The following is a 14,030-nucleotide window of genomic DNA, read 5'->3' as shown; positions in this document are numbered from 1 at the left end:
GGGAGGGGAGGGGAGGGGAAAATAGCTGGACTTTTTCTTTAAAACAGAATCCAGATTTCCCTGGGAAGCTATGCACAACCCTGGAAGCAGGATTTCTTTGTTCCTCCAAATCCAGTTCCCCAGTATCTCTCCACATTCCACAGAAGATCATCTCCTGCAGGCTCCTCTTCCTCCTGCCCCATCTCTGGCAGACCATCTTCTCCTCCAGCCTTCCTTCCCTCCTACTCATCCCCTTGTCTTATCCCCCAATCACCTTCAGTAGAGAGAAAGGGCTGCCAGTGGAGGGATGGGGTCACCAAACTACCTTTACATTTTTTGACCCAGAATTTTTCCTAAAAGAAATGCAGGGATAAAAACGAAGCAGAGATTAAAAGAAAGGCTATCCAGTGGACCAGCTTACCTCGGGATCTATCCTATGGGCAGGCACCAAACCCTGTTGATACCATGTTATGCTTGCAAACAGGAGCCCAGCATAGCTGATCTCTGAGAGGCTCTACCAGCAGCTGACTGGGATAGATGCAGATACTTACAGCCAACCACTGGGCTAAGGTTGGGGACTCCTAAGGAAGAATTGGGGGAAGGATTGAAGGAACTGATTGCAACCTCATAATAAGACCAACAGTATCAACTAACCCGGAACATGGGAGATCCCAGAGACTAAGCCATCAACCAAAGAACATACATGGGTTGGTCTGTGGCCCCTGGCACATATGTAGTAGAGGACTCCCTTGTCTGGCTTCAGTGGGATAGAATGTGCCTAATCTTGTAGAGACTTGATGCCCCAGGGAAAGGGAAAGTACCCTTTCAGAATCAAAGGGAAGAGGGAATGAGGTGAAGAACTCTTGGAGGAGGGACTGGGAAGAGGGGCAATATTTAGAAAGTAAATAAATAAAGCAATTAAAAAAATAAAGGATAAAAGACTCTAGCCATGAAATAGCACTATTAATTAATAATAACTTCAGACATATCTGAGCTATAGCAAATTTCCAATTATTAAGTTAAAACAAATAGCACTTTCTAATAAGCTCTGGTAGAGTGTGAACAAAAAGTCAACAGTATTTCTAAGATTTCTGTTCAGCTAATGGAAGGATAGGTATATCATTTCCTGGGTAAGGAAGATCATGGCAATAACATTTGGGGCAAAAAGATGAGAAGCTTGTAGTTAAAGATATTGAGATTTTCACTTAAAACCTTAAATAGAGATGTCAAAGAGGCAACTGCCTATACGAATATAGTTATCAAAGGAATCTAGCCAGGTGTGTCCAACAGGTAGCCCAGAGGCCTCAGGGCTCCTATAGTAGCTATGATTCTAACTCAACACATTCATAAGTGACAATGCCACATCACAGTTTTGATATGTAAGGTATCCTGTTAGATATGTACTTATTAGTTTAGATAATTTACCAGAATAAAATTATAAGAATTTGACACAATTATGTAAGTGTGCAAACACTAAAAATTATTCCCAGTTTTGTAGGTAGGTGTGGGAAGCTATCCTTATCACATCATTGCCATTAACAAGTCTGTGCGCATGCGCTGGAAGGTTTTCCCGCCTTGATTAATCTGACAGTTGGAACACGTCATGTGGCCTGAGGCAACAGGAGCCCATCAGAGACTGCCACGTCCCAGGCGAGCTTAGCTCTCTATATAAGGGAAGGGTTTTAGGCCCTTGGGGTCCCTCCTCGTTTGTGAAGCTTATGCTCTCCCTCTCAAGATGCATTAAAGCTTATACTGCAGAAGGATCCTGAGTGTGCCGCATCTTTCCTGCTGGCGGGAGGTTGCGCGGGACAGGTAGGGAAAAAAACACATAAATGATTACAGAATTCTTGAATTTCAGCCTTCTAATATATATCCACATTTTACCAGAATTCTCTACAATGAAGGTAAAAATATTAACTGTCAAAATACTTGTAAAACTATTTTAACAGGTTTAGCATACTTCATAAAAAGTTTAATTTTAGAAACTAGAATAACTACCAAACATTTCTTAATACAAAACAATCTTTTGGACAAATTACAGAATATCAAGCAAGAACAAAATTGAGATTTTGTGATCTGTAAATACATTTAAACACACTTTTTTTCAGTCTTCTGTTTGATATTCATAGTGATGACTCACAGTCTGTTCACATTTAGGGCAATGTTTATACATTAAGTGACCTTCAGAAGGGTACCAGAACCCCCCCCCAACAAATACTAATAAAATTTTTCTCAATAAAAATTTGATAAAATATGTCAAATGGAAAGGTTCAAGAACATCAAATACGTGTTATTCTAAGAGATTCCTCTGACATTTAAATATTAGTATTTTCAGATTTGAACATTAAACAGTGAAGAAAAAATGTTTCCCCAATTGAGCTCATTCATTGTAAAGAACTGAACTGGGAAAGGGTTTTTCACTGTTTCATGTTCACATGGTCATAAATTCTAAGAAACCTGGGGATATAACCCAAGGGATCTAGTTCAATGTACAACAGAGATAATTATGTACGTTTATTTAAGCATTATTTTTAACCAAATTACAGAATTAATCTAAATACCCATTAATAAATAACTAAAGAAAATGTGATATAAGTAATAAAAGTTTATCTAGCCACAAATGAAATTATGCCACCTGCAAAAATGAATAAAACTGGAGATCATCATGTCAAGTGAAATACGCCCAGGCTCAGAAAGGCAAATTTCTTTCACTACACTGTGAGTTACTCAAGAACAGGTTTAATTCTACCTTGTCATTATCAGGACTAACACATGATAGGTACTTCAAGACTAGAGAGCAAAAAGATGAATCCTTTCAGGATCTTCCCATCTCTTGGTATCTAATAGCCTTTATTATTCATCAAACTAGATAGGACTCCTGTTACCCTTTTGCATTCCAGTAAAATTTGATATATTTGATATCTCAAAAACATATTCTCTAAAAACTCTTATAAAGACAAAAAATGCTGGGGATGCTGAGCTTGAACTGATTCAAGAGGGTACACTTACCCTCACATAGACAATCTCCTATGGAAGCATAAATTGAACCAAAAAGGGATTCTTACCCTTTAAAGTACTTCAGGTTTTAATATAAAGAATTTATAAAGAAGGAAATTTTGACTTAGATCTAAGGCTCTTAGCAGAATGGTTCTAGTATCTTAATTATGCATACCATATAAATGCATGCAAATATGCCTTCCACCCAAACATTTAGATGGGAGAAACTAAGGAAGGAAGGTGCTGGGTCTCTACAGCTGAAGCACCTTTCAGCTACTTAATGACAACACACTCCGGCTTCCACTGATCTCGGAGTAAGTTTATCTTAAAGGACACATATAATAGTGCTGCTAGCAATAATTTGCATCTTTAAAAGTGATCACAGCTCACCACATAGACGTATAATCCTCACAAGTGCCCTGGAAGGCTGACAATGCAGGCTACATCACTGCTGTTATTACAAAAGAGGAAACTTGAGTTAAGAAGATATGCCGGGCAGTGGTGGCGCAGGCCTTTAATCCCAGCACTTGGGAGGCAGAGGCAGGCGGATTTCTGAGTTCGAGGCCAGCCTGGTCTACAGAGTGAGTGAGTTCCAGGACAGCCAGGGCTATACAGAGAAATCCTGTCTCGAAAAACCAAAAAAAGAAAAAAAAAAAAAAAAGATACGTCCTGCACCACAAAACTTATAGGCCAGAAATGAACTTCCAAACCTCATGTTCTTCTGAGAGCAACTTGGGAGCTTGGCAGTTACTGATTAAGGAAGACCCATAACCTACTATCAGATAATTACAATGGAGAAGAATTCACAGCATGGATGTTCTCATCCATTCTAATGTTTCCACCTTTACTTAAGGAATATTTGTTCTTTTTCTTCCTTCATTTTGTTTTTCTCAAAGGAGCTCTACAAAACACCAAGTAGCAGTTGTATATACAAGGGCAAAACATTTAAGGGTAAGAGAACTTTAGGAAACAAAGGTTCAGTAGTAGTCATGTTTACAACTTATATACCAATCATGGTTGGTTTGTTTTTTTAATTCAACGAGACTGAATTCTTCTTAGGATATACTTTCTGGCTTCCAAAGACAGTTGAATTAATATAAATAAATGGATGGACTTGAAAGTGTATATTTCCAATGTTGAAAAAAAAAAAAAACAATGTCTTTATGAAGTAAAAATGAAATGTGCCTGTAATAAGTGGGAAAGTGATGCACACAGACCAAAATCAAGATGGGTAAAATAAACAATCAATACTAAATCTACTAGTAATCATCTTCCACAAACAGATAGCACTATGATTTTTGTTAGACCATGTACGTACTGTTTTGTAGCATTTTCTAAAGTACAGACCTACAAGAACTACTAATTTTCTTATTTGAGAGAAATGTATAAATTTCAGAAGGTGAATCATTACATTTCTTGGAACATGGGGATCTTAAAATTATATATTTGAAGAATATAAATTACTAATTTTCAGAGCTTTAAGACCCTTTTTAGGGGTTATAGCTCTTATTACTTATAAAAGTTATTCATGATATCTTATATTCAAGAATCTCCAAACTTAAACATCTAAGCTGACAGTACTTATAGATATCTAACCTTCCTCTTCATTTTCAATTAAAAATAAAATCTTAATTGAAGTATGCTGTGTGGTGGTTATCACCATGAAAATTAATTTCTGGGCAAATCTATAAGAAATTCTCTAGATTAGATTAACTGAAGGAATTCAAAACCTACCCTAAATGAGTGTGGTAGCATTCAATGAGCCAGGGTCCAGGACTGAATAAAAAGTAAGAAACCAAGCTAAGTATGGACATTTCAGCTCTGCTTCTTGACTGAAGACGAACACAATGTGAGCAGTTGCCTGGAGCTCCTGCTGCTTTGGCTTCCTTACTCACCATGATAGACTGTTCCCTCAAACCATGAGTCAGAATAAAGACCTCTTTCTAAGGTAGCTCTTATCAGGTATTTTGCTAAGGCAATGAGTATTCTATAGATTTAGTAACATGCATAAATCACAAGCATATAGTCTGATAAGTGGTCATAACCACATAACCAACCAAATTAGGAATCAGAACTCAAGCTCCCTAGAAATCTCCCACATTTATCCTATCTTTTTCAGTGGTAATATCCCACCCCTAAAATCAGTCCTGTATCCTAACTCTAACACTAAATGTTAGAGAAATGCTCCAGAAAGACTTTACATAGAGTATTATACATTAAGTTTCTATCTGTCTTATTTGCTCAATTTGTATTTGTGAAATTTGTTCCTGTTACAGTAAGTAGCAATGACAGATACATAATATTGCAATGTATTGGCTATATCTACTATATAATTTGGTTAATTTCCAATGTTTGATAATTATAACTACTATTTGAACAGATTTTGGCATGGCATGTATGCATTTCTTTGTTATTTACCTAAACCAGAAGTATGGCACAATGCATAGCCAAATAGTCACTATAGCAGATTACCAACATTTCTCCAAAATGCTTGCATTAATAAGGAAAAGTAAAGCTCAGGGAACCAGAATGATGGAGAAGAATTCACATGCATATAAATCTCCAGTGGTTCAGAAGAACCAGAGATAAATTCAAGAACTCATTCTACCACTCCCTGCTAAACACCCTACATACTGCCCAAAGCAATACAAGTAGGATTTGTTAAAGAAAAAATCTCAAGAGAAAAACAAACCCCTAAATAAGGCCAAAAGACCTTTATTCAGCCTAAGACAGAAATCTGACAATGTTTTCATTTCACCAGTTAAATATGATCTAATCTAAGTCAGGTAAGTAGACTTTCTGAGTCAAGCTTCTTTCAAAAGTTGAATGGCTATAATGCTTCACCTTATTTCATAAACTTATTGATTAAAGGTAATCTTGATGAAAGCATTCTCAAAGGCAAAAGCACTCCAGATGATGTTGCAGGACAGCTACATCAACACAACATAAAGATAACAAATTCAAGAGTTATCTTCAAGTAAAATCTTTCACTCCTTTAATATATCAATAATAATAAAAAAAACACAGAAAAGAAAATCCTTTCTGTATGAAATATTATAGATACCTGACAATATCTTTTTCCCAAAGCAAGAAAATACAACAAAGATACATCACTTATTGTTGATAATAATAACAGAAATAAAATTTTAGTTTCCAAAGTATTTTTACCTATAATTCATTAGAGGGAAAAAAAAAAAACATGTCAGAGAGAAAAGACAAATTCTTAGTGGTATTTTAGAGATACGTGACTATTTGCAGGGAGAAATTCTTCTAGAAACTAACTTTAGATTCTTTGCAGCAGTAGTTTATGGTGCTCTCCAACAAAAGCCTTTATGGCTTAAAAGGAAGAAACAATAAAGTTTTGTAACTCTATAGTCCACACACAACAAAAATAAAAATGTATCCTCAAAACTCTTCCTTATTCACAAAATCTACTGCCACTAACATACGAGGTAGTAGACACCATAAATTCTTCAAAATAGGAAATCACTTTGCCCTATCACTCACCTCCAAAACCAAGAACACTCTGAAGTAATCAGTGCAAAGCTTATTCTTTGTTAGCTGTGTTCATGTATCTGTTCTCATTTCCCATTGACCCCCTCCTTTAAAGATAAAATGCAGAACCCTGTCTGGGATTAAGGGCATTTGCAACCACATTTATGTCTTTGGGAAACTTATCAAGCAGACTACTCTTGAAGGAAAACTACAATACAGTAAAAGAGTTTTGTCATTTGGGGAAGCAGAAATACCTCATTCCAGAAAGATTTATGAATGTAGAACTTCAACCTCAAAATATATGAATTGTTTTAAATTTCAATATAATGTCACTTTCCAGTGTTTCAGTTCTACACTGTTCTCTTTGTTCTTTTATCAGCAATATTCTATTTCATCAACAATATACTTGTGCTTAATAAATCCTCCTTCTTTTTAAAGTTATGGGAGCCCTGTCAAGTCTGAGGGTATATTTCAAGTTTTTGCACTGTTGTTTCTTTTTTTACATAACTGCAAAACTCCTTCCAGCTATCAGCTCTTATAATCAGCACGTGTGACCAAATGCCAGTACCTCAGGAAAGTAGCTAAATGAGAGTTAAATAATGAGCTATATTTCAAAGACTAAGAAATTCTCTTAAGTCTAAAATCAATGTACTCTGTTGAACATCATGACAACTATATTTAATTTTGTTAGCTGAAAACCAAGCAGTCCTCCTGTTCAGTTTATTTCTTTACTTTAGAACGTTTTCATTAACGAAAAGATCTGTATCTTGGGCCAGTAAAGTGCTCAGTGGGTACATTGGCTTGACACCAATCCTGAAAACCTGTATATAATCCCAGGACCCATAGAGTGAGGAGAGAACTCCAGTAAGTTGTTCCTGCACATGTGCACTGTAATGTGTACACATGCATACTCTCTCTCACACACACACAATTAATATATTTAAAAAACAAGGATGGATGGATGGATGAATCGATGGATGGATGAATCGATGGATGGACAGACAGACAGACAGACAGACAGACAGATTGACTGATTGATTTTAGAAACCTGTATCTCCCGAATCACTAAATATTGGGTACTCAGAAAAACATCATGAAAGTTTCACCCTCATATTTTTCTTTCAACAGATCAAATATAAACTTTATCAAAATAATACTATCAAGTTTCTGAGAGAATTCACTAGGCTTTCATTTTACCTCCGTATACTGGGAATGTCAGGGAACTGGTTAAAAACTGGCCACTCTGCCCACAATATACTCTCAAAGGAGATGGTTCTCATCTCTCCACCCCCAGAAAGGGGTTGTGTTATGGAGGTTTCTCAACTATGCTCAGCAACTATAAGACAAAGCCTCATCTATTAAAGGTCCTAGATGAGACAACCTTATCATTGGCACAGCCTTGCCCCCTTTTATTAATTCCCAGCATGCTCCTTCATGGCTACACAGTTACAAGACCTTCCTCTGACAAGGAAGTCCTCTACTGGATGTCATAAAACAGACACACAGTAAAAACATAAAAAGTGAGGAGAGGAGGGAGGTTTCATCAACGAGTTCATATTCAAGATCAGCCCTATTGGAAAAAATTAACACTGGCCATAAGTTCTCTTCCCCAACAGAGAGAGGATCAAAACTAAGCACAGTCACTCATCTATTAGGAAAATTAAAGAAAAGGAGTTTAGAAGCAGTCCAGTAAGTGAAAATAACTTCTTACAATTCAAACCATTATGAAAGACTAAGAACACAGCATCAACAAATATAAAAACTAAATTATACTAATCAGTCTTCCCTCAAGACTCAAGGAAACTAGTTCCAAGACAAGTTTCTTATCCATCCTCAACACCCAAACCTGAAGATGTCCAAGTCCCTATACTTTAGATGATACCAGAGTTATAAAACCCAGTACTATATTAAGTTGTATGCAATTGTTAAATTCTTTTTAAAAAAAAAAATAATGGCAAAGGCTGGAGAGGTAGCTCAGTGGTTAAGAACACTTGTTACTTTCCAGAGGACCCAAATTCAGTCCTCAGCACTCACATCACGTGGCTCACAACCACTTATAGCTCCAACTCTAGGAGACCTGACCTCCACAGGCACCTGCAGTCATATACACACATTCCCACACAGCCACAAACAAGAACACATAAATAAGAATAAAATCTTCTTTAAAAATCAATGCAAGGAAATGTATATGTTCATTATAAATGAAGGCTTAACTACTGGTCTATAGATGGATAACTCTATAAATAAGGGACCCATAAACACAAAGGAAGACTATACACACACAGATGTAAAAACACAAAGGAAACAGAGTAACATGACATTTCCTATCTGGAAATGAGGGCTTATTAATAAAACAAAACGGGCTTATATAATGCTGAACAAGAAATACCAATAAACATCAACTGTTTTCATTAAGATTAAGATTTTCTTCTTAGACTTTTATTTATCCACTACAGTTCCTATGATCCAAATTTCTAGGCCATGACACTTCAAACTTGCATGTTATGCAGAAGCATTAATAGTCAGGCTGTACATTCTGGAACTTTCATTTTCATAGACTTTTAAAGACACTGCTATTTAACAGTGAATGTAAGCAGTCTTTTCCTTTTACACTATATAATAATTGCTTCCCATTTCAAAACTACAGCAGTTATCTCTGACTTGCTTCCTAAATGCTATGGCCAGTATAAGAGTTTGGGAGCAAAGAATATGGTGAGCTTGCTCAGTGAGTCAGACATTTGCTAACTGCCAAGAAAAAAACAATCATGGCTAGTCAGGCATGGCACATGAGAAATGAAATTCAGTATCTGACTCTGGGTTCCAGGTATCATTTCTATTAGATGCCCTCAGAATGCAGGAGCTGAAACCTTCTCAATGTTAAGCATGTCAGATTAAAAGTAAAAGTTGCACATGGATGGTGCTTACAACTATACATTATATATATTCCAGGCAAACTACATGTTTTGGAGATATACTGAAGCTTATATAGAGTGTTTTCATCTAGGTCTTCAGAGGTGAAGCAAAGCAACTGTAATCTCACTGTAATCTATTATCAAATTATCCAATTGAGTGCGAATAAGCCATATTTTAGCCTAAAACTGACAAGTATGCAAATCCTTCAGTTGGCCCACAAAGTACGCTTTCTTCTGTATTTAATAGAAAAGGTGGTCAGAAGGATCAGGCAAAGTCCAGACTGCACGCTAGCTTAGAATTTTTAACCCTTTATAAAGGAAACAAATGACAAAGTAAAGACTAGGCTACAAAGGCTCAAATCCAGAATGCCCTGGTACTGAAAAATAAACACAAAAAGTAAGTGTATATGGAAAAATAGATTTAGAACAATTTTGCTATTACAAAAGATTGTGTTTATTTTATATAAAGTTCTCTGTCAAATACCTTAACAGACCTGTTTTTTTTTTTTTTTTTTTAAAAAAAAAAAAAAGAACAAAAGACTACAGAGATGAAGATGCACGCCCACACATATACCCTCCTCACCTTTGCTTGTCTTTTGTTGGCTTCTCTTCTGGCCTCTCTTTCTTTTAGGCGTCTTTCCTACAGAAAGAAAAGATGACTTAGAGGCATGAAAACTTCTAGACAGTACATGTTAAGCAGCACACACTCTCCAATTTTACTCTGTAAACAAAATACTATGGGACTAGCCCGACTTTTTTTTTTTTTTTTTTTTTGAGACACAGTTTCTCCTGGAACTCCTCTGTAGACCAGGCTGGCCTCGAACTCAGAGATCTACTTGGCTCTGCCTCCAAAAGGGGGGATTAAAAGCATACACCACCACCACCACCTGGCAACAATTCTTAATGACTAAAAATTGGTCAAATCCGGAATCATATCTCAATTCTATAACCATATACTACACATTCTTTAGTTACTTACAATTTCTTGTTCAGTCTAAAAGGAAAATTAAAGAAACATGTATTTAATAATCTATATTATATAGAGATTATAAGTACAATATCTGATACATGACTAGTACACAATCAATGTTGTCTACTAAAATGAAAAAGAAGTAAAAATACAACCACGATTGTTTCCCTTGTCCTCAGTCTGAACAGAAATAACAAAATATAAAAAAATTCTCAGATTTGGTTCTTAAGAATGATATTTGTTCAAAAGCAATAAAGGGTCATTCTTATGAAACATATTTTATTAAATTGCTTTATAATTTCACCATTAGTTTTCCACTGATCACAAAATAGGTTTTAAAAAATGGGGAAAAAGACTTCCTGTCTGGGCCCAAGCATAGAACAGGTCACAGGCAGCAGCTCTGTACCCAACCCCAGAAAACTGAGAGAAAGAGGGACTCCCAGGATCTTTAACTCAGGCAGCATTCCAGGTAAAAATGAATCACCCGTGATGTCTGCTGTTAGAAGTTCTAATCCAGATGCTGGCCTCCGAATTTACACTACTCAGACCTTTGAAGGGCCACTGACAAAAACATCAAAAAGCTAAAGATTGACATCACTAATCTGAAGAAATCCCTCATTTTGCTGTCTGAAGAGACCTCCTAAAATCGCAAAGATCCTTATTGGACTTGATTTACTCTATTACAATAGAAAAGGCTGTGTACAGCACTTGACTGTGTACAGCTCTTGAAGAAGAAGGTTGCCTTTACATAGACAAGACAAGGAGGGTTAAAGAGAGCATGAAACAGGTAGTGAAGACCCTAAGAAAAATCAGAGAGAGAAAGAGACAGATGAAGGCTGGTACAAGAATTGGTTTTCAGCCTCTCCAAGGTTGTCAACCCTATTTCCTCCCATCTTGGGACCATTATTTGGGTTCTTTTTGCTTTTTTCTGCTGGTCCCTGGCTCTCAAATAGGCGGACTAACTCTGATACAACAGATAAATAATTTGGTAGCAAAACCTACTCAGATACATTATCATAAGTTAGCTATGGAGGACCACGAGACTCAAGATGAGGTTGTTACTTTATACAGGGTGTTTCCAAAACCCATCTCCACCCAACCTAAAAGGGGGGACTTCTGCCCCTAGACCAAGCAGAGAGGGGCCACCCAGAACCCCCTCTGTCAGGCGATCTGAATTCTTGCTTAGGCTGCCAGGCTAAGCACTACAAGGGAATATAAATAAAAGATAAAAATATCTATCTGGGTTCCCTGAGGGACAAGCCTGACTGCATAGGGGTTGATGTCAAAAGTATCCCCTCTCCGGGAAAAAGACATAGGGACGGGTATGGCCCTCATGCCTCACTGGACAACGACAGGGGGACTGGAGCCATTACAAGGTCCCCTTCAATTACTGGAGGTCAGGCCTCTATCCCCGCCTTCGCAAGTTTAGAATTGCCACAGTCCTTCTATACTTAGAGAAGGGAGGAGATGTCAGGGGCAGCCCTGCTTACCCACTGAAGGCCTAAAATCAGCCATAGACCTAAAATCAGCAATAGGCCTGTCATACATGTATACTAACACCAAGTCTTGGGTCTCAGTGGAAAAACATTGAAACAGATGGCTATAAGCTAATGTAAACAGGCAGCTTTTGTGGAAACTTACAAGCCTGAGTAGTCATAGACCTTGTAAATAGGTAGCCTAGGCAGACAATACCAACTTAGATAAGGACAAGTAAGTCATAGGCAGAGTCATAGTGACTTGTCTCCTGAACCTTCATCCAGCTGATACCCGGTTCTGATGATATCTGTATTCCTCCTGATCACCCACACTCCAGTGTCATTCCCTTCCCCACATCCTGCCTTTCTGTGTTTATAACCCCTGTGTGAATGAATTACGATTTGAGAAAAAATAAATTATAAAAAAAAAGGGGAAAAAAACATACAGTATTAAAGTTCAAGACAAAATGATTCGCTAAAGTAAAAAAGAATGTCATTTTAAACTTACAAAAACAGCACAATCTTCTCCAAAAACCAAAAAGTCTATGTAGTTTTTACTAGTTACTGATTTTCTTTGACCAGCAGCAGACTAAATGCAGACACAATGGAGCAAAAGTAGTATTATTAAAGAAAAAAACTGAAATAACTCATGCTTTATACGAGTTTCAGAGCTGTCTTTAACTTGCAGACGTATGTATCTATAATTGTCTTTTTTCTTTCTCCTTAAATAACAGCACAATTTAATCTTATTACCTACCCAAAAAGTATTTCCAACCTAGAGGCTTGCAGTAAAATAACTATATTTTATATTACTCTACAATAATCAAAATGGTTAAGTTTTTTTCTTAACCAAATTGTGAAACTATAGCTATATCAGATATTCAACAACTATAGAATGTACCCAAAACTGCATTATACTTCCACAAAAATGTTTGTCTGTTTGCACATTACTATTATTTTCTTGCAAAAAGGAATACCTCAAAATTATCACAACATGCCAGGCAATTTGTATGTGTCACTTTTAAATGGTGTGTCAGAACTTATAAATCCTTCCCCATTCTACAGGTGAAAAGATGGGCAATCAATAGAGTCAGGCCACTAGCCTAAGGAGGTAACACAGTGAGCGAGCGAGGAGCCTAAGACTCCTGCATCTGTGAGGCCAGTGTCAATTCTGGCATGTTGTTATGCTCCACGCTCCTCTATTATCTACTCTGGAGGGTCATACACAGTGTCTTCTCTGATCGATATGTACAAGTGGCACTGTTTTATTAATAATAAAGTCTTTTGTTTCAATGTTATTTTCTCCTGACAATGTTTTAAATGTTTTATGTATTTAATTTTTATCAGGCTTTTCATGCAAAAAAAAAAAAAAATCAAAAAAAAACCCTAAACCAAACAAAAAGTTACTATTTAACAAGCAAACAAAATTTACTGTAATTATTCAGTAACCTGCCTTCTTCTAGCATATAAGAGTATCTAAAAACAGACCTTCAAAGATATCAAAGAATAACATTGGTATGTGTGCATCAGAAAAACCCTTTTCCATGCAAATGCACTTGCATGTGTGTCCACACATAATGATAATGTTAATAATAATTGAAAAAAGTTCAAGCTTGTGAGTTATTAACTCAATGTACATGCAAACACAGTATTTCATTTGACAGTTTCTTCTATTGACATCATATAGGTGAGAGAGAACCAAAGACTTATAAAAATGGAAGTGAAGCCATATGGCTAAGACGTATACGTTTCTGCGTATGTGGAGGTGGGGTACATTAAAAAACAACTATCTTTCAATATTTGAGTGAAACAAAGGAAAAACAGAAATAAATCATTGGAAATTTTACCTTTTACAGCACTCATATTCTCCTATTCTCTCTCTGAAGCTCCTCTATCATATAAAGCTATTTGGATTCACGAAAGAGGAAAAGCCCTTCAAACAGAAAAGCAGAAAGAAAAACAGGAGGAGAATTACAGTAATCCAGGATTACTGGCAATGGATACTGAGAAGTCCCTTTTTCTCTGTTATTTAAGAGTCTGTGATGAGACAAAGACAAAAGACTAGAGTAGGTACAAATGGTACCTGAACATTATTATGCTCAATAACTGAGGTCTCCCTTAATTCATTTCCTTTTTTAAATTTCATTTTTGAGAACATATTGATACCGAGAAACCATTTTATGCTAAGCAAAAAGACAAAAT

General features: G+C 36.5%; 1 protein-coding gene across 1 annotated transcript in view; it reads right to left on the bottom strand.

Annotated features, from left to right (window-relative positions):
* The window catches only part of Ddx10 (DEAD-box helicase 10), a 142,951-nt gene that overhangs the window by 46,581 nt on the left and 82,340 nt on the right, over window positions 1–14,030 (bottom strand). The window contains exon 16 of the mRNA XM_028783611.1: window positions 9,967–10,023. Within this exon, the coding sequence (XP_028639444.1) occupies window positions 9,967–10,023 (57 nt within the window). The remainder of the gene's footprint in view (window positions 1–9,966; window positions 10,024–14,030) is intronic.

The sequence above is a fragment of the Grammomys surdaster genome, unplaced genomic scaffold (genome assembly GCF_004785775.1).
Source record: "Grammomys surdaster isolate TR1022 unplaced genomic scaffold, NIH_TR_1.0 1162, whole genome shotgun sequence".
Lineage (NCBI taxonomy): Eukaryota > Metazoa > Chordata > Mammalia > Rodentia > Muridae > Grammomys > Grammomys surdaster.
The sequence above is the reverse complement of the archived record's forward strand: the minus strand, read 5'-3'. Positions and strand labels throughout refer to the sequence as shown.